Source organism: Adelges cooleyi, unplaced genomic scaffold (genome assembly GCF_023614345.1).
Source record: "Adelges cooleyi isolate 19-005CV unplaced genomic scaffold, UGA_ACOO_1.1 ACOO_flye_CR_arks_rails_tigmint_CR_PRNA_1, whole genome shotgun sequence".
Lineage (NCBI taxonomy): Eukaryota > Metazoa > Arthropoda > Insecta > Hemiptera > Adelgidae > Adelges > Adelges cooleyi.
The window spans coordinates 3,536,179-3,561,831 of record NW_026095751.1 but is presented as its reverse complement, the minus strand read 5'-3'; the positions used below and the strand labels follow the sequence as shown (position 1 = coordinate 3,561,831).

At 27.6% G+C, this 25,653-nt stretch overlaps 2 protein-coding genes across 3 annotated transcripts in view; both read left to right on the top strand.

Annotated features, from left to right (window-relative positions):
- Positions 1–2,012, top strand: part of LOC126833891 (uncharacterized) — a 49,702-nt gene extending 47,690 nt beyond the window's left edge. The window contains exons 7-11 of the mRNA XM_050565470.1: positions 68–91; positions 202–252; positions 662–688; positions 1,381–1,470; positions 1,653–2,012. Of these exons, the coding sequence (XP_050421427.1) occupies positions 68–91; positions 202–252; positions 662–688; positions 1,381–1,470; positions 1,653–1,888 (428 nt within the window). The 3' untranslated portion in view covers positions 1,889–2,012. The remainder of the gene's footprint in view (positions 1–67; positions 92–201; positions 253–661; positions 689–1,380; positions 1,471–1,652) is intronic.
- A 4,991-nt stretch (positions 2,013–7,003) lies between these two features.
- LOC126843116 (uncharacterized) lies at positions 7,004–17,748 on the top strand. 2 transcript variants are annotated; one of them, XM_050580497.1, is made up of 11 exons: positions 7,004–7,071; positions 12,226–12,289; positions 12,387–12,422; positions 12,494–12,523; positions 12,966–13,019; positions 13,292–13,321; positions 13,394–13,423; positions 13,563–13,610; positions 14,652–14,681; positions 15,723–15,815; positions 17,481–17,748. In XM_050580497.1, the coding sequence occupies exons 2-11, from the start codon at positions 12,232–12,234 to the stop codon at positions 17,717–17,719; spliced, it is 648 nt and encodes a 215-aa protein (XP_050436454.1). In that variant the 5' UTR covers positions 7,004–7,071; positions 12,226–12,231; the 3' UTR covers positions 17,720–17,748. The 2 variants fall into 2 exon arrangements, with proteins under 2 accessions (XP_050436454.1, XP_050436526.1); XM_050580569.1 differs by lacking the exons at positions 13,292–13,321; positions 13,394–13,423.
- The last annotated feature ends 7,905 nt before the right edge of the window (positions 17,749–25,653 follow it).

Sequence of the window (25,653 nt, the reverse complement as noted above, 5' to 3'; positions counted from 1 at the left end):
ATTTCCTACATTTTATAGACGTATTTTCACATTCCTTAAGTGTATAATACTTTCTTTTTAATTTCAGAAAAAGCAAACCGACTGTCACAGTGTAATCGCCTTTATATATTTCATATTTATATTAAATATCATACTTTGAGTCATATACATATATACCATAAATAATCATTTATTTATATTCTATTTTATTTTTAATTTAAGATTGCATAGATCGAGAGACTGCAACTCGACAACAGTTATCGTCTCTCATGAGTAAATATTCAATATTGTTAATATTAACAAGTTACAATTAAAAATGATAAATATTGTATAAATTAGGTAGTGAAGAATTTATTTTTTACTTCAAGTTTGGAATTATTATATTGTGACTGTCTCAAATAAAATTATGAATGTGCTTAAGTTTTCGTAGATTGTTATATCATTTTTTTATCGCACTGAAGATGGACTCTGCAATGAGTCTGAAACGTCGGCCTATAACTATTGACGTGGATATATCCGAAAATCATCCAAAACAAATTCAATTTATATCTATTATTTAAAAGCGGCTTCTAAATTTAGTTTTTAGTCGTTTAGTTAAATCCTCGCAATCCCAATTTTAAGTGACGGTTATAGATAAAACATAAAAAACCGGGTTTTATAAACCGTATTATTTTTCTTACAGCTATTCCTGTGCCTATATTTAACGAAGGTAACTTTTGTAATTAATTTTGTATTTGTTTAATAGGGCAAAATATTCCTTTTTTTTATACTTTCTTAAATTTTTGAGGAATTCCACAAAACATTTTTCTTTAAATGGGATATAAGGAAAACGTTCCATCCCATATAGATAGAACGTTTTTTATATTTGTTTTTGGTTTATTCACGATTGTCAACAATACATCCCAAACAAAACTAAATAATCCCAAAACTTTAAAATTTAAAATGACGTAAAATGATTATTGAAGGAAGCTGGATTTAGACCGACAAGATCTGTACATGTTAAGTGTATAGTTTGTCAAAAGAAAATGTTTAGATTTATTTAAATTATCATTAAAAGTTTTATAGACTTAAAGTAGAACTTAAGAAGCATTGAGTATCTTTATGATAATGTAGCATTTTTTATTTTATTAAATATACAACTTCATTAGTTTTCTTTGATATTTTATCGTAAAATAATAAAATATTGTGAATCTTATCTTTACAAACAAAAACTTGACTGATAAATCAACCAAATTTTGACTACTAATACAAATGTTAACTTGGTACAAGATTATTGAGTCGCAATACTTACCGTTAAAAAATTGAAAAAATACAGTTCTGTAAAATGTATTTACATTCCAAGTATCTACTTTATTTAAAATTTATATTTTCTTATTTGTTAACAATACGGTTATTTATTAGTTCCAGATATGACTTTATTGCCAGGTCTTGGAACTAAAAGAAGAGGCATAGTAAGAAATGCTATGCAGACTGTAATAAATGGATTTTCAGGTAAATATTTATGTTACATAAAATATAATTTATAAAAACTTTTTTTTTGTCATTATATATAATAACGCAATTTTTTTTTTTTCATTAAGTTTTAATTTTTTAAGAAATATTATATGTTATGTAATTTATTAAAAAAAAATTTTACAAATTAAATATTGCAATATTTTTTTTATATTTTTAAGAAGAAGAATCTATGGATAAAAATTTGTGTCGCTCATTAGGATTACTCAGAAGTGTACTAGACCCAGAATCATTTATAAATTCCTTTTTGATCGAAGTTGGCACATGTATCGTAATTTCAACTATAAAAGGCATTGTTAAAAGCAGCAAATACAAGTATGTTGGTGGTGTGATTCTTCAAGTTCAGATCAATGATACCAATCGAACAGAACCACTATCTTATGAGAAGGCGTGGTAATATAGACCAGTTACATCATACACAAAACGACATCGTACATTTTAATACTTTTTAGTATCATATTATAATACTTGAAATTATGTTTTAATACCGCACTTAAATACAACTAAAAAAAAAATATATGATGCACTACTTCATAATAAATAGTTTTGCTTACAAATTTAAACACATGATTTTTGAAAATTATTTTACCTGACTACCTATTATCTTTTCCAATATGCTGTTTCTTAAACCCTTCGTTAATGTGTTGGGGTTTATTAAACCCCACGTGATAAGACTTTGTGTGATACTAATAGTTATCAAACTAGATCAATATTTCTTTTCCATGGATTCCTTCTTTCTATGTTACTTTTTGATTAAAAACCGTTTTAGTTGATAAATAACTATGATAGGCTGACATTTTTGGGAGGGAGGTCTGGAACTTGGTCTTTTTTCACTGTTAGGTTTTTGTTGGTGATAATGACACTACAGGAAATAGCAAATTTTGAACCATCAACGGAAATAACACGTTTTGGAAAAATAATTGGAAATACCACGTTATGAATTATTAAAAATGGTCGTTGTATACTTCTAACATAGGAATTAATACATTTAGAGTTTAAGTTACAATGATTTCAATAGTTATTTATTTTAAAGTGTGAATATTACAGCAGCCGTGTAGTTGCTGAATTATTAAAGAAATATAGTATATATTTGGTTATTTACTATAAGTGACAATTACATTTATGAGGATGTCCAGTCATTGCAATAAATTTAATATATATATATATATATATATATATATATTTATTTATTTAGGTATTAATAGCTAAACATACATTTTTTTTTTTTTTTATTGACATTAATCACATTTACTCCAACTGCTACTTATATATTTGCGTGTGTGTGTGTGTTGTACTGCAGGTCAGTCGTCGAACGGTCCGTCATTATCTGTAGAGTACAATAGACACCAGCAATTAGATATTTAATTTTTTTTTTTCTGCTAACTGACTATTGCACTTACCCATAATATTATAAAAATACGACATCGTGGACGTTGGACCCGTTCTTCTTTCCCTTGTAGATCATTGTTAGATTAGAATCTATCGGTTTCTGTAGTTCTTCGTCGGTCATTCTGAATCTGGTTGGCAAGTATACGCGTATGGGTTGTGGATTATCGCCCAAGCGTAATTCTACGGCGGGCGTACGTGCATCGTGCTTTGTAACGACCGTTTCGAACCGTATCACTCTGTATGGGACGAAGGGTTGAATCTCCGTAATGTAACGTCTCTTCGATTCCAACACGAACTCGCTGCGGTCGTTTAGGAAATCTTTGGTGATTTGACTCATCTGTAAATGACAATATTGTTTGACTTAATACATCTAAGCTCTGGCTGTGCGCCCGGACTTACCTTGACCGTACGTGTGTGTATGTGCACAAATGATTGTTCACCGACTGTCTTGCAGTGATAACTGGTAACTGTTAAATGTTGGGTGGTGCACCCTTCCTTATATGCTGATGTTCGCCCGTCCCCACCATGTGTGTGTGTGTGTGTGTGATACCAGTAGTGATAACAGGATTGTGATACCAGTAGTGAAAACAGGATTGTGATAACAGAATCGTGATATGGCCGTATCGAATCCTGTGATCACGATCCTGTTATCACGACCCTGTTATCACGATCCTGTTATCACGCCCTGTTTTTACGACCCTGTTATCACGAACCTGTTATCACGACCCTGTTATCACGATCCTGTTATCACGATCCTGTAATAACAGGGCGTGATAACAGGTGCCGATACGGCCATAACATACTACTGAGGAGGTTTATGATCAGATAGAGGAAGAGAGTGTGGTTAGAGATAGATGACATGACAATACATTTCTAATGTTATGAGAAGAAACAATTGTGACAACTTAATTTTTTCCATATATATTTAGTAGAAGGAAACTGTCGTGGAAAATTTTCAATTAAATTTATTGCAATGACTGGACATCCTCATAAATGTAATTGTCACTTATAGTAAATAACCAAATATATACTATATTTCTTTAATAATTCAACAACTACACGGCTACTGTAATATAGCAATATTATCTTTAAAGATGTATGATGTATGTATGTATGTATGTATGACAAAATTGATACAACATCTGGGACAATCGTTTTCTTTATTTGTTTTTTTAGCAGTAGTTTATGGTTTTGAAATTAAACTTAAAGTAGACGGCAGCTGGTTTACGTTGTAAATGTTTTTTTGTATTTATTCTATTAAAATAATATTTTCACAGACAAAAATAATAAACACTAGGTCGTGAAGCGAAGAAAAACAATATATCTGTTTTAATGTTTTATTACATTTTTATGGGTCAGCTACTGTATAAACATAGTTCTTTTTCGTTTGAATTTGTAAATTAAAAAAAAAATATATGTTTAACATGTGTTTTAGCAAAAACTATGTAGGGGGTTTAAAGTTACAATTGGAATAGATAATTATTCTTGTTTATGAATATTACAGCAGCCTTGAAGTTGCTGAATTATTGAAAAAAATAGTAAATTTTGGGTTATATACTGAAAGGGTATATTATCATTATTAATAATTGTTTACCTTAGACTTCTTTACATATGTTCTTATTACTCAAGAAAATAATCGAAATTCAATTTGTCTGATCATATCCTTCTCCCCTCCCCAAAAAAGTATCAGTGTCATATTTATTCATATAATCTTCAATTTTCTTAAACTATTTTACGAAGAGAATCAAATCATATACACTCGAGTCACGACCATGGCATTTCTTATGTCCTTAATAGTAAATAACTTGATCAAAAAGTCAACCTATAGTGTATTACATTTTGTGCGGAAACCCCAATATAATAATATATCTATGGTAAAAATAACAAAACTACTAAAGTGGTGTGTATCATGAATGGGACTGAAATTAAAATCTCTGTAATAACCATCATTATGGATACTTTAACCGGAAATTGACAAATAACTCGGATATATTATTAGGAATAAATAACTGTAAGAAAACATGTATATATCGCATGCATAAAAACATGTATTCAATTTTGTGACTTGTGTTGTTTTTGAAATTACCGATTCAATTGAGTTGCGTTATTTACAAAAACATCAAAGCGTTAATCTAAAAGTGTTTTTATCCGAGAGGTCTAGTACAGCAGAATAAAGGCATAATGGAATTAAAGCAACGATGCGACGGAGAGGTCACAGGTCTACAGGAATTGTTATAAATCAAAGTGATAAAAGTGAATAAAATCACTTTCAATTTATTATTATTGTTTATTTGTAAATACAGCATCTCAATTGAATCGGTCATTACAACACCACCGAAAAAGAATTAACTAGTATTGTATGGGGTGTAAATGTTTTAATATACAATAGTTCTTGTTAATTTTAACAAAAAATACAAGTGTTGCTATTTAAAAATCAAAAGTTTCTGTAAAAAAACTAATTTGGGAGAAGGATAAAAACAAACAAAAATTGTGAAAAATTTGAATCACGTTGTACAAAAACAATGAAAAAAATTAAATAAAAATATTAATAAAAACCAGTGAGATATTGAGTGTTTCACGATAAGTTGATCACCCTGCATATAATTATTGAAACATCGAGTTTCTATCGTGCAAGAATTAAACTAGGTCAAACATTTAAATACAAAAACAACTCGTTTATGATAAAAAAAATAAGAAATAATACTACCTATACAAGAACTTACCATTTGTTTACATTACAACAGTAGCTGTAAAAAACAGCTTGGTTTTGATAAAAAAAAAAAAATACAACATTGAATTACAACTTACACGATAAATGATTTTACAAAAACACCTTGTAGTTATAATTGTAAAATATTTTTGATTTAGGAAAACATTCACTGTATGTCTCTATTTGACGTTTAACTTCCGTTATTCCCACCGATCGGGACTTGGACGGTTCAGTTTGGCATTTTTTGGCTTGTAGCTGGTTGCCGACATAAACGCTACCATACAAGTTGGTCCCAGAGAGAGGTGCAGGTGGCCATTTTTTCCCCTAGACAGTTGCCCGCCCTTGTACAAACCGCCTTCTTCTTCTGGTCGAGTCCGACTTTAAAATGCCAATAACAATAATTCTAATAATATAAAATTAAAATTAAACTAAATAAATATATATATAAAGAAACAGGTAAATAGGTACTTAAGTAATAAAATAAATAAATAATACATTTGGCCGTGTTCGCGTACGACGTTTTTCGTAGATTTGGTAATCTAGGTTTGGTATAATATGTTTGATATTGGTATTGTCTATCATTTTTTAAAAATATTATCAAATTGATTTTAAAAATTAAAAAGTATACAAAATAATATGTCGGTTTTAATTAATATGGATAATCGCTGTAACCACACGTGGCCGAGGTGGATTATTTAAACTTTATGGTAACCTGTGGTATCAAGTGGTTGATAACACGAATTTACCAATCAGGAAGCAACGTTTCACACGGTCATCATGAAATACGCGAACACGGTAGCAGTGGAATAGCGCCTTTAGAGTTTAAACGCTCAACTAGGTTATCGTTTTGTTGCAAATATTCTAAATTTTTTGCCATCTAACAAAATATCAATTTTGGTTAGCTATAATTTGCAGCAAAAGATTCAGATTTTGTCTGAAATAGTTAGGAAAATAAACATGTTAACTTAAACATTAAACACGCCTAATTAATTAAATGTACCTATCTCAGTGGATACAATGTAATTAACCACATTAAAATTATAATGACTTTCCTAACTTGTTTAAAAAAAAACTAAAATATCAATATTAACTTAATTCTATATTTTTCCCTTGTGTTAACAAACGGTCAAATCTGATAATTTTAATATTGTGTTCATTGTCGGTGATCGTTTTCACGAATTGATTTGTAAGTTTAAAATTGTGTACATAGCGCTTTGCTGAGATCACGCATTTTCTATTCCTCATACTACTATAATATTGAGTAAATGTAATATTTACTCTATTTGGTATTATGATTCAGAGTAATGTAAATATGTTAGTCAACAAAAAATGACAAATGTTGCTTATTTTAACGAATTCACATAAATAATTCTGCAAAATACATGTAGATTTTATTGTTTTGGTTGGAAAAATATCAGCAATTCGATAAGTCGTAAAAAAACCATTGAAGCAGCCAGTATAGTTATAATTGCAATTATTTGGTAAGTAATATATGAAATTGTATTCTTATATTTACTGGTTTTATATATTATCTAAATTTAGAATGTAATACATGTATACGAAATAATATTTTGAAATATAATTACTTTAAAAATCCCTTACAGACTATTTAAATGATATTTTTAAAAATGATTCGAATACATTTTTAAACGAAGAACTTTTATTTAAATAAATTGTTATCTAGATGATTATTTCGATAACTTTTATAAGAATGGAGCAAAACTCTGGTTATACCTACGCAGAGCATAGTACGTACCAAAGCATTTAGCGTTTATTTGAAAGTGATTTTTTCGTAGTGCGCCAGTGCAGTGAGGTCAAGGCATAAAAAGAACAAAGCAGTAGGGACGGAGAGGTCACAGGTCTACAGGAATTATTTTTAATAAAAGTGGTAAAATCACTATTAAATAAACGCTATTAACTTCACAAACGCTTTAATGCTAAACTTTAACGTAGTCGTTATTTACAAAAACAAACTGTTGGAACGGGATCTGGGACTGGGACTGGGAAACTTGAGTAAGAGGAGGACATAAATGGTTGGCAAGATTCTATTAAAGGTTTTCACATAGGTATTACATATTATATTTAAACAGCTTGCGTATGAGTCCGCAGCACCACGGGATACATTTTTATGTACCGGGTGATTGGTTAACTATGGACCACTCAATATCTTAGAAGATATTAGACTTTTTTAATTTTTTTTTTTTTATACTATTTAAGTAATAGGTGGGACAAATTTAATGAATTTTTCAAAATTTTAACACCATCCCTTATGCGTTAAAACCATATCAACTTTAGATTTTTAAATGGTAACCCCCAATTTTTTTTTGATGATCGTGTTTATTTTTTTTTAAATTTAATTTTAGGCGTAAAAACTATCTAAATCAGACAAGTACTTTTAAAGTTATGGCTTAGTACTACAATATTATAATATTAGCTTATATGAGATGCTTTTATAAGTTTTACAACTAAAGAAAAAAATCGTTTATCGCCGGATCTCAGGTTTCACAAAATAAGATTGATTAACGATACGGTTGTAGATTAAAGTTAATAGTTGACGGTCGTCGGTCACAATGAAAACGAACTAATAATAAATCTATAATAATATTATATGGGTAATGTCTTCTTATCTGTTTTTTCTGTAGTGTTCCTAGCGGTGCGGTGTACCTGTACGTATTGAATATTAGGCATTAGCTGCTGTTAACAAACAATATTATAAGCCCTAGTAAATAGTTTTTTTTTCAATTTCAACTATAGGTTACCGTGGTCTTATCACGGTGTTATATAAAGTGTACACCGTGGTTCTACCAAAACAATTCGTTACTAGCGTAGATTAATATCAACACAGAACAAATTATTATAAAAATACGACTACTTGAAAACTAATCAAAAAGTTCATTATTCTAATTTTTCAATTATTATGGTTATTTAGCGTCTTGGTTTTTACTTTAAATATTTAGCGTCTTGGTCTTAATATGTATTACTTGTACTGGTGTCTTAACAAGTCAAATTATTAATTCTATTAGTGAAAATATTTTAAAAAAAACTAATAAATAACATTGAATTTTTTGTTTTTTTAGTATAATATTGTATTACATACAGTTAATAGATAATATGTACAGAATATATACAGAAATAAACAAAAACTAAACTTAATATGTACAGAAACTATTTTAGCATTTTTGTTCGAACTGGTTTATGATAGGTACATAAGATGTCAAACGACATCTTTATAAGGCATCTATTGTGTTTATTAAAATGTTTAGATAACAAAAGATTCCATAAGAAATACGTTCATCCAATACTTGTGCACTAAAATAAATTTTCATTTTTATAATTTAAAGTTGTAACGCGTCAATTTTAACTATTTCTAGTTCAGTATTTTTAATTATTAAAAGCTGTATTTATTTATTAACTCTTTATTATATTACCACCTTAAGCCTATACTGTATATATTTCATAGTATTGACTATTCTTACTTATTTTAATGTGTTCATATGAACAGTAAAAGTATATTTCTTATTTAATAAATGGTTGTTTTTCTCGTTGTACGAGGTATAGGCAAAAATTTAGAGTGAATGATAAAGTACAATTTTTTTTGTTTTTGTACGGCTTTTTTAACAGTCATAAGCTTAAAATTCAATAATAATATTACTAACAAACATTTAAATACTATATTATGTTATGTTTATTATGATAATAGTAAAATAAAAAAAACAAGTAACAAGATAAATAATACGCTTATAAGATACGAATAAACATTTTTATTTGCTAAATCATATTAAAAAACTAAGACTAAATAAAATTAACATATCTATAATTAATTTGTAAATAATAGAGGTACAACATATTGCTGTATATAGTGATGTAGTTATAGGAAGTTACCTAGGGCGGTAAGGTTTGTTTGATGATTTCCCACTAGAAGAAATCCATCTCCATTTACATATTTAAGTTAAAAAATATTTATAAGTATATTCATTCAATTTACTTTTTTACACTTAATCCAATAGTTAACATTTTTTTTTTCTATTTTGTGTTTTATAATTTTATTTACTTTATTACTTATAAAAACTTAATCGTAAACCACTAGAAAATTGTCAATAAATTCTGTAATAGCTAATGCCAAAACTATGCCATCATGAAAATAATTTCAAGATTTGGATTAAGACAATAACATATTTTAGAAAAATTAACATTCTCAGCAGCATTTTAGATTAAATTAATATTAAATAAAGAATTCATCATTAATAATTAATAAATAATGTATAATAATTATAGATATGTTAAGTATATGTGTGTTTAAATACTTAGAGTTTAAAAACTTTATGTCACTTTTAAAATGATAAAGTACTTTTAAATTATTTTATTGAATTACATTTTTAGCTGAATAAATAAATATATATAGTTGTCTAATATTTGATTTGAACTTGTGAATCCATCTTATTCTTCTTACTGACTTAATGGAAAACCGTTATCTGCAATAGTGTGCCACAGTAACTAAAAAAAAAAATAATAATAATAATAAATTTTTAGTGATGAATTCATATAAGCAACAAATATCAGTATACACATATATTTTTTATAATTATACAAGTATGATAATTTTTAAGTTAAACGTTAATTTTTAAGTAACGCATTATAATTAAACATATTAAGTATGATAAACATAAGTAATCCAAAAAATGTATTATGTAAAAACATTTTATATGTTCATGAATAATAAAAAAAGATTAATTATATTTTTCTAATAAAAAAATGTACTTATACAATACACTTATATCAATAAATACATTATCTTACCTATTATTGATTCAGTAAACGATGATTGAAGATTCAATTTTTTCATAAAAAATGTAATATTTTTTCTTTGAATTCAGATACCAATATTTTAAAACACAAAACTACACATTTATAAGTTTCTCAGAACAAAGACATAATACTGAAAAAATAAAAGTTTTAATTAAAATATCATCAAGCATAATTCAAATTATAATAATATTTATTTTAAATAACATATTATTATTATAAGTACCTTTAATTTTGATATTTGATGTGCATACATTTTATAAGTAAGGTTTTAGGTTTTATAGACTTGTCACTTGAGCAAAACTCCATCTTGGTATTCACATTGATTATGGATATTTAATATCAATGTTATTATTTAAAACACAATAAATGTTGACAAGTTCATAGATCTAGACTCTAGTAAGTTATGATACTATATTATTATAATATACTATGAAATTAAGACGTACAAATCGCATAAATAAACAAAATGTGTCAAATTAACAAAACAAACAATTGCTAAATGCTGGAAAAATATACACAAGATATTGATAACAAATAAAACATACCTACTATTTTACAAAATAAATGTAAAAGTGTGTAGTGGTGGTATATTTGTCAGTCGATATAGCGGTTATCATTATTATTTACTATTGGTGAATTATTTACCTAAAGTAAATAGTGTTTGGTACGGTTATGACTTTTAAACGCTACAATAGCTATTGTCAAAGTTAATTGTCAATAAATAATAACAGAGAGCAGTCACATTAATATGTTAGCGTCTCCAAGATATTTAATTTATTTTTTACACTCCCTTTTAATTTTAAAACTGTGTAGCTCGTTAACTACTCAATCGATTTAGCTAGTTTTTACGCCTAAAATTAAATTTAAAAAAAAAAACACGATCATCAAAAAAAATTGGGGGTTACCATTTAAAAATCTAAAGTTGATATGGTTTTAACGCATAAGGGATGGTGTTAAAATTTTGAAAAATATATTAAATTTGTCCCACCTAATAACTATAATAGTACAAAAAAAAAAATAATTAAAAAAGTCTAATATCTTCTAAGATATTGAGTGGTCCATAGTTAACCAATCACCCGGTATATGAGGTGTCCAGTAAACAAGTTTCTGGCTAATATTTTAATGTTTTCATAATATCTGGCCCAAAACAATTCATAGAGAATTTAGCCCCTTAAATTATTGAATTTATTATTCATTACTATTTTAAACGTTGTGAATACAAGATATATGCCCCAACCCCCATTCCCAACCCCGACCCCAACCCTCATCTCTTACCCCCTATCTCTTACTCCCCATCTCTCACACCCTATCTCTATCCCCTATCTCTCACCCCCTATCTCTATCCCCTATCTCCTTCCCTTATCTCTTATCTCTCTTATCACATAAATCCGCTGTTATTTTTCTGATAATCGGTGTTATTGTCGGCTGACAGAGTCAATAAATATATTTAATAGCAAACAATTTTGCTATTAGTTTTCAAATCTCGAATGAATATTGATCGTTATAAAATCTTTACAATGTAATAAGTAACGAACCTATTTAATGAAACTTAAAAATTCAAATGACAATAATAAAATTTAATTTTTTAGTACACATATATAGAATTCAATATAAGTGTTCTCATTTGAAAAAGTGAAGTACATGATATTTTAATGTAGAATGGATAAAGTTAAAAATGTCTACGTTGTTGAAAAATATAGTAAAACTTATACGAAAAAGAATAGGAAAAAAATAATTTTTATAATGTTCATATTTTCCAAAAAAATTAGCGTATTACGTTATTTGGATCACTCTGTACAACCTGTTTTAATTTGAATTATTTTTTGCAGACAACAATGAAAGTTGTTTATGTGTTAATTTTCTGTACATCTTTATATGTTTTGGCAACTGATGGTATGTTTTTCGTTTTTACAAGTACCTTTTTTTAGACCTAAACCAAGTAGCTACTGGTTTAGATCTAAAAAAAAATAAATATTCAACTTTTTTACAGATACTTCAGACGATAGAAAGAAGCTTAAAGCTACAAGTCAGTACATATTTTGTTTACAAAATATTTTTTGAAATTTAAAGACATCTTTTATACATAATTTATTACAGACATACTCATTCAAGTACATATTGATGAAGGTAAGACATACTTAAAATTATTGATACTATAAATTGAATGGTTTTGTTGTACTTGCCTATCTCTATAAATAAATGTTTCAAATTATTGGCCTTTGTGTGTATTGTATTTTTAAAAAATTGTTTTTACCGGATAACTCCAGGAATTATCAATAGTGATGAAGTAGAGGTTTGATGAGGATAATAAGCTCAAATAATGCAAATTGTATTGAGAATATTTCTCAAAAGTGTCTCCCACACGAATAGCATAATTAAGTTATTAATGATCTAAAATAGATTTTATAGAATAATTGTGTAATAAAGTTCCAACAGGTTTTATCACTAGTTCAATGGGCTACGATTAACTCAATATGTACTTCTATTCAAAAATGTTTTGTATATATTATTTCGCATTCAAATTTCATTTGATTTTTTTTTAACTCAATCAATTATTTTTTTATTTCAGAGACCATTTGGGACAAAATCAAATATTTTGCTTGTCACAATAATTACTCAATGGGTAACTATTATTCTACAACAAAACCGAATATTTATGCTAATAGAAGAAATGTTTTGGAAATGATACAATAATCGCAAAACCAATTTTTCAATGCGTTTTTATGAGAGATTTAAACGTTAAATTTAAATCGTTTAATATCTATTTATAAATGTAACTTCCTTATTATGTTTAAACGTGTATTTTTAACCTTAACTTCCTCCTTTTAATTTATAATGAACATGAAATTAGGTCTTATATCGTTTAAAAATAATTGTTTGTAATCATAATTTCAGAGCAATTGACTTTTATATTTGCACTACCTGGTAATAATAGAAAATATTTCCATGTAGTTGTTGGTTATTCACAAGTATAAAATGTTTTCGTTTTAATTTCAGAACAAGATTATGATAATAACCCAATTACGCGTAATTCCTATTTCATATTAATAATACAATATACACGGCTTTTACATAAGTTTTTAAATTAAGAGAAAAATCATATACATATTAATTTTGCCATAACAATAGACATATGTAAAAATGCATTTTGTTTTTTTAATTTTAGAGCATAGATTTGAGCGTGAATTGCAAGTACAACTACTCATAGGCTCAGGTAATTATAAAATTCAACATATTTTTACAAACACTTTACAAAACTATTAATTTAATTTTAATTGTACTTAAATGCATTAGATTTGAAATCATAGTCATAAACTAAACATTTTTCACTTAGTGTGATCGTTAGATATCATTCCGTTAATTTCGTTTACTCAAATGTGGCTACTAGATATTATTCATTTTACAATTTAGAAGTTTTCTAAATTGAATCGATTATTTATGAAAGGAGATTAGTCTAAAAAGTTAAGCTTGGGGTAATTAAAAAAAACCGTGTTTCACATACAATTTTACTTAAAAATAATTATTAAAAATATTTTTAATTCTTTTGCGATATACTTATTTTAATTTGTGGATAACATTTTTTTAAATTTATTGACTAACCAACAGTATGAGTTTTAATTTGAGCATTAGTGCTAAATAATATTATTCCACGGTTCCGCAAAACTACCACAGTTTCTAAATGTTTTCATTTAGGTGCCTTATCCTTTTCCGTATAAATTCATATTTTAGTGCAGTGTGTCTGTGCAAGTTTAGCTTTGTGATATTGTATTTTTCTAAAAATGTTTAACGTAATACTAAGACATTTAAATTCGAAAAGGTTTTGAGGCTATATGCTTCATACAAATATCGTCCGCTCTTGGCGCTGAGCACTTTATAGCAAACTTAACGTATAGGGGGCTGCTGGTACTGTGGCCGGCAGCGACGAATGCGTTTTTGATAATCATCGGTATGGCACGTGTTTAGTAGTTGAAGTCTAAGCACACTATATGGTGGTGGCGACAATGTGTTTTATATTACCTTGGTACTCATTATTATTACTTAATCACTAAATCTTTATCTTTATGTTGATGACCCGAAATCATAACATGAATTTTCTACGTAAATTTTCGAATGACTCCTAGCCTAAATATGAAATCCGTGTTACTTAATTGGCCTATTTAGATTTAGTTTTATAGTTACGTATACGTAGATCTAAAATACTTATTTTCAATAATCGTACAATTATTTATTGCATATTTTGATGTTTTTGTTACAGGTTATAATGCCGATCGGGTTCATCAAATTGGTAATTACGCTTTATTCGAAATTGGTAAATAGCGCTTAAAATATAGATGGTCATTCGAAATTTATTTTAAGTCAATCCAGGTTTCCGTATCGTAATAAGAACGTTCAATTTACTGGCTGATAATAAACTAAACATAACATTATACAAATATTTTTTCAACCACTAAACGTTCATTTAAACGCAATATATATTAACGTTCAAAACCCGTTACCTCGAACTAAACGCAACAAAATTATACTTCATTGAACTTTTAAACTTCTACCGTAACATGTTTTAACTTTAAAAACCACTACCTCAAACTGAATCTTAAACGTTGATTTGAAAAATTTAGTGAACAAATTGTTTTTATACGTTCAGTTCAGTGTAACGGTTTTTGAAGTTAAAACGTATGACGTCATAGGTCTTCAAAAGCTGTAATACTGAACTGAACGTTTAAAAATGATTTGTTAATCAATTTTTTTTTACATAAAAGCTCAACAATAAAACGAATTACACCAAATGAATACAACTAAAGTTGCTATATAAAAAATATTTATTATTTTTTTCATAATGAAATAATTTTTAATGTAAATCATAACACATTTTTGTCCAAAAATATATTCGTTTAATATAACTAACACAAGATACAAGTATAATTATAAAAACTAATATCACCTATAATAATAATAGTTAATTTATTTTATAGATAAATATAGATGTAAAAATTGTCTTCACTTTGATCACTGTTACTAGCCTGATTACTATACAGAATTTGTCATTAAACAGTTGTTTTATTTAAATAACAAACTAGTCAAAAAAAATATTATTTGGTTTAAAAATAATAGACTTTGCGAATAACCATTTTTTTTAAAAAGACACCACGTAAACGTACAGTTCCAATTAAAACATATTTGAAGTTTTTTGAGTTTATTTAATGTGTGTTTCTTGAATAATGTATTTTGCAAAATTTCACGGTGTTTACTGAGGTTATAAAATTGCCTTATGAAAAACTCATTACAAAATGACTTATACTTTGTTTAACACATTTATTGCATTTTTCAGCTCATGATCTATTTAGTGTGAATGCTCTTGGAATGGATCGAAGGATAATGTTAAAACCAGTTTTAAGATTGTTAATAATCGATATTATAATACGTAAATAATAAACTAATAAAAAAACTAGTGATTACACGGAAAAAATTTATATTCGGACCAACAAACATTACAGTTAACACAATACATTTATAGTTGAAATAACTATATAAATAAATCGTACAACTAATTTTCTAGTTAAAGAATCTACAAACATAGTTTAACAAGTTTTTTAATTTTTATTCCACCATTACAGTTTTTTATAAAGTTATATCCGTACCTCAGAGCAAAAGTGTGTTAAAAAAAAATTTCAAGTTTCCGGTTTTTTGGTTCATATAGATTTAAATTGCACGCTCTATTAACTACCTTTATAATATATAAATGATATATAGTATTTATCTACCTTATATGCTTTTTGGGTTCTGGATGGGTCCATCTAAATTCATATATTTTAACTAGTTAGTTAGTTATTAGTTAATTAGAGGTTTAGAGGTGGACATTAAAAAAAAAAGGAGTGCTAAGGGTGTAAGTGAAAGTAATAGAGCAAATGTATGATGGGGCAAATACAAGAGTGTAGAGTTTGTGTAGAGAAATGGAAGGTTTTAGTGTAAAAGTAGGTGTGCGTCAAGGTTTAGCGTTGAGTCCTTACTTGTTCTCTTTAGTAATAGATGAGATTTCAAATGATATACAGGGGGGGGGGTGCCATTTTTTTTTTACATGTGAAACCGGAGACTAGTGTGGCACTGACCTAGATCACTTCACCCTTAACCCTTATCGTTTATTGTACCAAAAACATTACATGAACAAAAAGTACAATATTTGACATTAACAAATCATAATTACAACATTTTGGGGGCCTCTAACCACCCTAATATTTTAGCCTTCGACCTATAATAAATTTATAACAAAAAATGTACATCATTACAATATTACAATTTATCTTAATATTATTTCTTCTTCTTTTCCTCGATCTTCTTCTTTGCTTCACGGGGCGCCGCACAGTGGCCACTACTGGGGTAATGGTCAAAAGCCAAGGTCCGGTCCTTGCATACCACACAATGAGGCAGAGCCGTGCATTTGATGGTACGGTAATCCGCTCCACCGCATGATAAACAAAGGCCAGTCCTATTAGGCTTTTACACTTTCGCGTGTAGTGACCGTACCCGTGGCACTGGTAGCATCTTTCAAGACGAAGATGAAGGTTCACCCGACAGCGCACCAATCCATGGGGGCCTGAGTCAGGGGTATTATTTCCGTTTTCGTTTTGAGCCATGGTTAGTTTAAAGGGTGCCTTCCCTTTTGTGGTATGCCCGCCACCGGGTTGATGTGTATGGTGTATGCAGATGACGTAGTGTTAGTGGGGGAAAGTCCGAAAGAATTAAATAGTGGAGAGAAGCGCTTGAAAAGAAAGGAATGAAGATTAGCAGAAGTAAAACAGTGTTAATCGTGTTTAATTTCCGAGAAAGTTATAGGGCAAGACAGATAATACAGATGGGTGATGATGAAGTGTGTGAGGTTGATAAGTTTAGGAAGAAGAAGTTAGTAATTATTCATTTATTAATAAATCAATTTACTTTTCTCTCTCCTGTAAAATGTACATTTTGTGACTCAATACACTTTTTCTCTTGGGTGAGGATATAAGATTAACCTTAATTTTAGTTTGTCCAACTATGTATTTTTTTCAGTGTAGCAAGCTTAATTCGGCTAACTTTTAAAACTTTTTTTTAGACCCAGGGAGCCACGATGTTAATTTTAGCTCCACATGTCGAATCATAGGATTATTCATGAGTACAAAATTTCCAACATCATACACAAAAACAGCTGATGTTTTAACGGACAATACTTGTGTCATATGTCATGGAGAGACAGACATGAAGTCATACAAATACGTTGGAGCTTCCATACATGCTGTAGACAACGATAACCATGCGTTTGTAAAGGATAGCATAGTTCTTGAGTTAGGATAAATATTTTTTATACTCTCAGGTTTATTTTAATAAATAATACATAAATTATAAAGTTTTTCTGTTATTATATTTTTGAGTGCCACACTAATATGAAAATTATCAAATAGTTTAAACTACTGCATAATAAAAAGCCATTCCTCGCCATTATAAATTATTTTATTACTTTCAGTCATAATTTATATTGGCTTAATATACAGGTCATTTAGGTAAAAAAAAACATACTAGATTTAAAGTTAGAACTTTTACCGGCTTTAACTTCGAGAAAAGAGTCGGATCGAGTTGAAATTTATAAGGAATATTTAATTGGTATTCCCTCACAAGTTAATAGGCTCAAACTAAAATTATACTCATTTACCGGGGGTGCATGTTTTTTTGTTTTTTTTTGTCAAATAACATTATAGTGGTGTATGCCCGCCGCCGTGATTTCATGTGATACGTGCTTACAAATTTGCATCAAAACGTTTATTTGAAAGTGATTTTATCACTATTATTAATTATAATTCCTGTAGAACTTTGAGCTCCCCGTCCCTTCTATGCTTCGATTCTATTATTCCTCGATCCTACTGTCGTATAGGCACTTTCGTATACGAAAATGTTATAAACACACATTATAAATTAAGTTACTTAACACCTTTTACCTGACAACTAAGGTGGCTTTACAAAGTGGTGCATAAAATGTGGCACAGCTCTAGTCATCACTTTCGGATTGATTCTGCCTCGGGTGCTTTCCATCCAATGTCAGGCCTCCGATTATAAATAGGATAATACCTCGGGACAATTGTATTGTCTAGCTTTAGTGCTATAATAAATAGGTTAATAGCCTGAACGCAAGTACAGAATACTAGCAAGGAACCAAGAGCCGTAATTTGGCTTTCTCTAGAATTGCGGTCTTTATTGCAATACACTTATTAACAAGCTTGATTGTAATTTTTGCTTTGTTGACAATTTTGTTTAGTATTGTTTTGGCTGTTTGGCCTACATTTAATTGCTTTTTCGTTAATATATATTTGTCTTTAAGAACTAAACTACACTACTGTACTAGTTCTCTCGGATAAAATCTCTATCAAATAAACGCTTTGATGCTATATTGTAAATACTGCACCTCAATTTAATACTTTCTAACTCTGCTGGTTCATACTGTACTCGGTTTGGACTGTACTGGATTAAAAATATTAATTACTGATTCGCATCGAAGCGTTTATTCGAAAGTGATTTTATCACGTTCAGTTGTAATAACTCATGTAAACCTGTGACCTCTCCGTACCAACTATGCCCTAATCCCACTGTACAGGCTTTTTTAATCTTTGCTTATTATATTGTTGTCAAAAAGTACATTAAAAAAACTCTCAAGTACAATTAATAAACAATGTGCTAATTAAAAGACAATATATATATTAAAGAAAAAATATTTTATTATAAGTTTTCATACAAAATTCGTATTTACTATAATATTTTTAAAAATATAAAAAAAAAACTGTAGTGTTGATTTTTTTCCCGTAATAAAATAATAAAACAAGATATGGTCCAAAAACAAATCAACTCCCATAAAAAATGGTAAAACTATAGAAAATTTTTTTTGTAAAATTCAACAGCTCTTTTAACGTAAATCGTATGTCTTTTTACAGTATAGATATTTTAAGCAGAATAATAATACCCAAAGTATTGACTGTTGATAAATCTAGAATATTTTAATTCGCTGAACCGGTTTCTTCATGGCGCATTTCTAAAGATTAGAAATCGTACATGGAAGGTTCTATCTTGGGTAAAAAATTTAAAAAGTTTACCTCTTACACTAACCAAACACATATTTTAAACACTTCCCCATAGAAGTGTTGGAAACTTTTTCTTTATTACGTTTTTTTAAGCTTGAGTTCTGAAAATTAAACCTAAGGTAAACCTACAGGTTTACCTTTTGACTACAGTCAAACATTTTTATTTTTTAAAAACCCCCAAAAAAAGGAAAATTACACTTTGACCGTAGTCTTTTTCTACGTTGTAATGTGTGATTAAAATCAACAACCATCAAATTATCATAAAAATAATATGTATTTTAATTTATATATATTTTATAAATATTTTTTTTTTTTAAATAAAACTAGGTAATTTCTATTTATTATTTTAATTTTTTCAGTTTTTTTTTTGTTAGTTCACATATTAATATTTATTATAAGTAAACCAGTTTACATTTTATATATTATGGAGTCACACTAGATCTAAATTCATACACATTTTAAACTACTCTCAAAAAAGTAACAAAGGAACAACTTCCAACCCTATTAAGGAGAAGGATTTTTGGTATAATTGAGTTAAATCTGAGTGTCCTAATTAATCGCCTTTTATCGCCACGGGTAATTTTATTCCATATGATAGTGGAATATTAACTCAAGAAGTGTATTTATCTAAAAAAAATGGCTATTGACCAGTTTTATTACAATTTATTCTACAATTATGTATTATTAATGGTACATGCAGGTAAACCAATGGTAATAGATTATTATGTTATACGGTGAAATTTTTAAACTACAAAATAGAATATAAATTTGTATAAACTAAAACAACAAAAAGAATAATGGTAGCAGGGTTCAGTATTGGCGATCCGCATAATCTTTTTTTAGGGGTTGGTTGGCATCGTTAAAATATTATTTAAATAGGTTATCATAAGTTTGCTCAGGTTTTATCTGGCTTAAAATATTTTTTACGCGATATACCTTTTGGATATAATACTATGAATCATTAAAACATATTTTATTTTGCTTGCATAGTTTAAAACGTATACGCGTCTTACACAAAATTGTTTTTATTGCATTAGTTATTTTTGAAATATAGACCAAAGCTTAGGTATATTAGTTTTAATGGCTTTTGTATTATATCAGCCGTAAGTAACGATAAAGTATGTTTTATAAAAATATTGTTTTTTCTACGAATTGTAGTTGCAGCTGCAGTATGAATATTCGGTTTACTTATTAAATGTAGAATAATGTATTTAATTTGGTGAATACAAGGTTATTAAATAGATATTCTTCATATTTGTTTGCACATTTAATATATTAGTAATCCCAACAAGAACACTTCGTTAACTCAGTGTAAATGGTCGATAATAAAAAAAAAATAAGTCGTTCAACATAAGCCTTAAAATACCCGATATAATATAGGAACTATATAAATATCATAATGTAATATATATATTATATATCATTGCCAACAAATAAAAATCTGACTACATTCTAGTTTAGAATTTAGATTTACTAAGTTTTAGTAAATTTAGTTTACAACATAAAGAATAATGGAGGCAGGGTTGTCAAATAGTGTTGTCAAAAAGTACACTACAAAAGTAGTCAAGTACAAAATACACAGATAACCTAATTCATGGGCTAACTTTGTATCGCCATGTTGTACTTGTTTTTATCGTGTCTGTTTAATAAGAATTTACATTGTTAAAATGTACTAGATTCTTCTACTCTCCGTCCCTCTGCGCCCCGACCATACTGTACTAGTTTTTTTATTTCTTAATGCTAAATTTAGTTTGATTGTACGAAAATTGTGTAAAAATGCTATTTTCTTAATCACGATAAATTATAGAATGAAGACAAATAAAATTATTTTATTAAGATATTAGAAAATATGAGCACAAAAATAGAAAATGTGTTAATTAAAACACAAAAACATCATTGATTTCCAAAAAAAAAAAATTGTTAAACTATAAAAAATGTATTTGTAAAAAGGTTTATTCAAAACGTATAATAATGTATACAGGGTGATTCATTAAGGATTAGACACTCATTTTCTCGAAAAATATGATTATTTTAAGAATTTTTTACTACACTTTTCAATATTTAGAATAATTTTATCTTCAACTCGTATATGTAAAACAAGTAACGCATTTGGTTTTTTAAATGGGCACGTATGTTTTTAATTTCATAAATCTGTAGACACAATTTTAGCGTTTGAATTTCAGATTTTCATCAATCGTGAAAATACAAAGCTAAAATATCACAGCTCCCATTTATATTATAAAAATAATTATAATTGTACATTATTGGATATCGATAAAAGTAGGAATTACAAACTAATTCGAAATGTATATTATTATACAACTATTTGAATATTCAAATCTTTAAAAATAATATATATAACTTTTGAAACATCGAGATTCTACCGTGCAAGAAATATAATAGGTCAAACATTTAAATACAAAATCAACTGCGAAAAAAAAATGTTAAGAAAAACACCTAGTTTTCAATAAAAAAAATAAGTAATAAAACTATACGAGTTGTTTTTGTAAAATACGAAGACTCGTATAATATTCAAAGTTTGTGATACCTATTAAAACTTACCATTTGTTTACATTACAACAGTAGCTGTGAAAAACAGCTTGGTTTTGATAAAAAAACAATAATACAATATTGGATTACAATTCACACGATAAATGATTTTACAAAAACTCCTTGTAATAAGTTATAATTATAAAACATTTTTGATTTAGAAAAACACAGTACATTAACTATCTGTAAATTTTGAAAAATTGGTACTCGCCACAGTTATTATAACAATAACGTTATACAATGCATTCGAACAAAAGCATCAAAATCAATTTTTTTACAAAAAATAGCTCGTATTTTTATTAGGTTTACACTGCCTGATCGACGCAGATAACAATTTACCTTCATTAAAAAACACTACAGTAAAGCTGTACAAATTTTCTTGTAAAAATTAAAAATTCTTATTACATTAAAAGATTATACGTAAACCAAGTAAACAACTGCTCTAATTAATGTATCACTAGACGTTCTACGGTGAATGTAAAAAATGTTATATTTGAAATTTAAAATTTACTAGAAAAAAAAGTGAAGTACAAAATATTGAAATTATTTTGTTTTATCATTTGTGTACCTAAATGTTTATACCATTGATTTTCTCACATTTTAGAATTCTGAGATGTCACACTAATTAAAAATATATGTTTAAATTTTTTATTCATATTTAATATAAATAACAAACATAATACTACCACTTTTTCTTGGACATTTTGAAATAATAAACAAAACATTACAAATAAAATTATTACTCATTTAAGAAATATGTATTTCCTCAAACAGTAAGATAAGTGGGAACCGGTTATTATATTGTGTGTTGTAGTCACTATTCACAGTAACATAGTCCAAAATAACCAAAACAAGAAATATAAAATATCTCAACTTCCAGTTGTATTTTAAAATAAATTATAATTTATATTTTGCCCATTATTGCATACAACTAAACAAGTGATGGGAATTGTTTAAATATCATTAATAATTATTAATTTGAAAATTGTGTTTTTTTATAGTGGAGCAACTTTGTATTAAACATAATTTTTATTTTATTTCTAGCTTTAAAAAATATTTTCTAACTTGTTTAATATTTTTTTATATGAACGCCTAAATTTATTTAATAAGTTCGGTTGATATGGATTTTTCTTTCACTATTATAGCGTATGATAACATAATGTCTTAAAGTTAATGATACTTTTTTGAAAACTAAATGCAATGTTTTCCCACAATTTGTATAGTATTATATAATTAATTTTTGATTAAAAATATGTTGTTTTCTACAATGTCTATTGCAATGTAAATAAATAACAAACACCTTTATGAATCGTATACTTTTATGTTTTAACGGACGTTTATGCATTTTAGTGTAAAAAAGTAACACAAAAAAATCATAACGATTTCTCTACAAAACGTATTAGTCTATAATTATCCAAACTTTAAAAACAGTAGGTATACTTAAAAAAAAAGAGGAATAATGCTAATAAAACATTTATGGGGTCAGTAGCAATAATGTATTTATGAAATTAAATTACATTGTCCTTGAATTTAAAATTATTTTTCGTTGAGCCTCTGACTCAAATTTCTATAACATCTACCTCATAGCCTATGAGTCATAGGTGCGATTGGTGGTATTTTTTTTTTACTGTTTGTATTAAATTTTTTTAGATATCATGTTGACTTTTGATACCATTTTTTTTTTGTTAATATGTTTTAACTAACAAGCATGCAAGGAAGAACTCTACATTACATACGTTATAGCGAATACTTGTTCTGTGTTTGTTCTGATTTCGACTTAATATTATAGATGTAATAATTACAAATGTAATATTTAATAATGTTATACCTTATGTATAAAGTAAAACACAACTATATTAATGTATTAATAATAATATATTATATTAATAATAATATCTATATAATAATAATCTATATTAATATTCTTAATAATCTTATATCTATATTAATAATAATATTCGCAGATGTTTATTACGAAACTCAAATAACAGGAATGATGGTTGTGCCGGTGTAGCACTCGCGTATGGTGAACAATCCCACCATATATTTATATTAATTGCTGATACGTAACATCTCTTTCTTTTTGTTTTTTATATTTAAAATAATATCAAAAATAATATACTTAACACTAATTACATTTTATATATTATATAGATACATAATACAAATTATTACAAAAACAATATCAAATTACAGTAACAATATTTCATGCAAAAAATAATAATTATGTGTAGTAAATATGTTTTTATAATATGCAAAAATAATACAGTAACATACTTATTTATAATCACAAGGAGAAAAGCGCCGATTAGGTTTTTTAATCCTAACGGGTCTAGGAGATTTTTGTGTTGTGGTATTTATTGGTACAGTGGAATAAGAGTTTGTTTGGTCAACACTAGGCGTGTCTGAATAATTAGAAGCAGGAGATAACCCATTTTCTTTTTGACCATGTGGCCATATCTGATCATTGTGCCTTATCCATTCAGAACCATCATTTAAAATTACATTATTAGTACTATGACTTATATTATCAGTAATTGTACCCTTCAGCCAATTTTCACCTGTTTTTCTGTAATCTTTAACTAACACACCATCCCCCTTTTCTAAATTTAAGTCTCTTTCACCCTAGTTTTTTATTTGGGTTACTTGATTATTAATAACTACTTCGTTGGTGTTTGATATTAATAAATCAAATAGTGTTCGTGTCGAATGACCTAACATGAATTTAGCGGGAGGTTCGCGTGCTGCCAAATTGGTGAATTTCTATACATCAGCAAACATTTTGTTAGATGAATTAATGAAGTAGAACATTTTTTAAAAAATTGTTTTTGGCTGAACTGATATCAAAAGCGCGCGTATAATAAGTAAACATAGCTGGTTAATGAGGTAACAGCTTGGTTTTAAAATGTTATTATTAAAACCAATTTACATTTTCATAAAACACTTATTCATTTACTCACTTATTCACACATTTATGGGGATTGGGAATATAACTTACAAATAGTGTAAAAATACAATAACTAATTATTCATCATGCTGTAGTCTTTCTTATGTATACACTATACAGTATATAACTACTGCTAAATGATATATAATGTGTTTGTTTTTAAGTTTAAATTTGAAAATTTACTATAAATTATAGTATTAATTACAATAGTCACCAGTCACCACTCACAAGTTATGGATATTAACATAATTCGTTTTTAGTAAAAATACCGTATTATACAACCGAAAAATAAAATACCGTATTCTTACGCCACTGCCTATATGGCAAGAATGAAGTTCCGTTAAAATATAAATTCAAAATTTTTGAGGTTAGAGTTAGGTTGGTTGAACATAAATGTATATTATTTTTTCACAAAAAAAACTTTGTTAATAATTTATTTAATTTTAATTTTCAAACATTAAGTTGTTTATATTATGTTATACAAGTATTATTTTCACTCTTTTCAGATGGATATAAAAATGCAAAAATAGACTGATTCAAGTTAGCTTGACATAATCAAATATAACTCAACTCGGTTTGATGTTTAAAAAAATTGTTTTAACGCGATTCTACTCATACCAAGTTTATCCAGGCAATTTCTTTTACATTATTGAGCTAGATCGGTC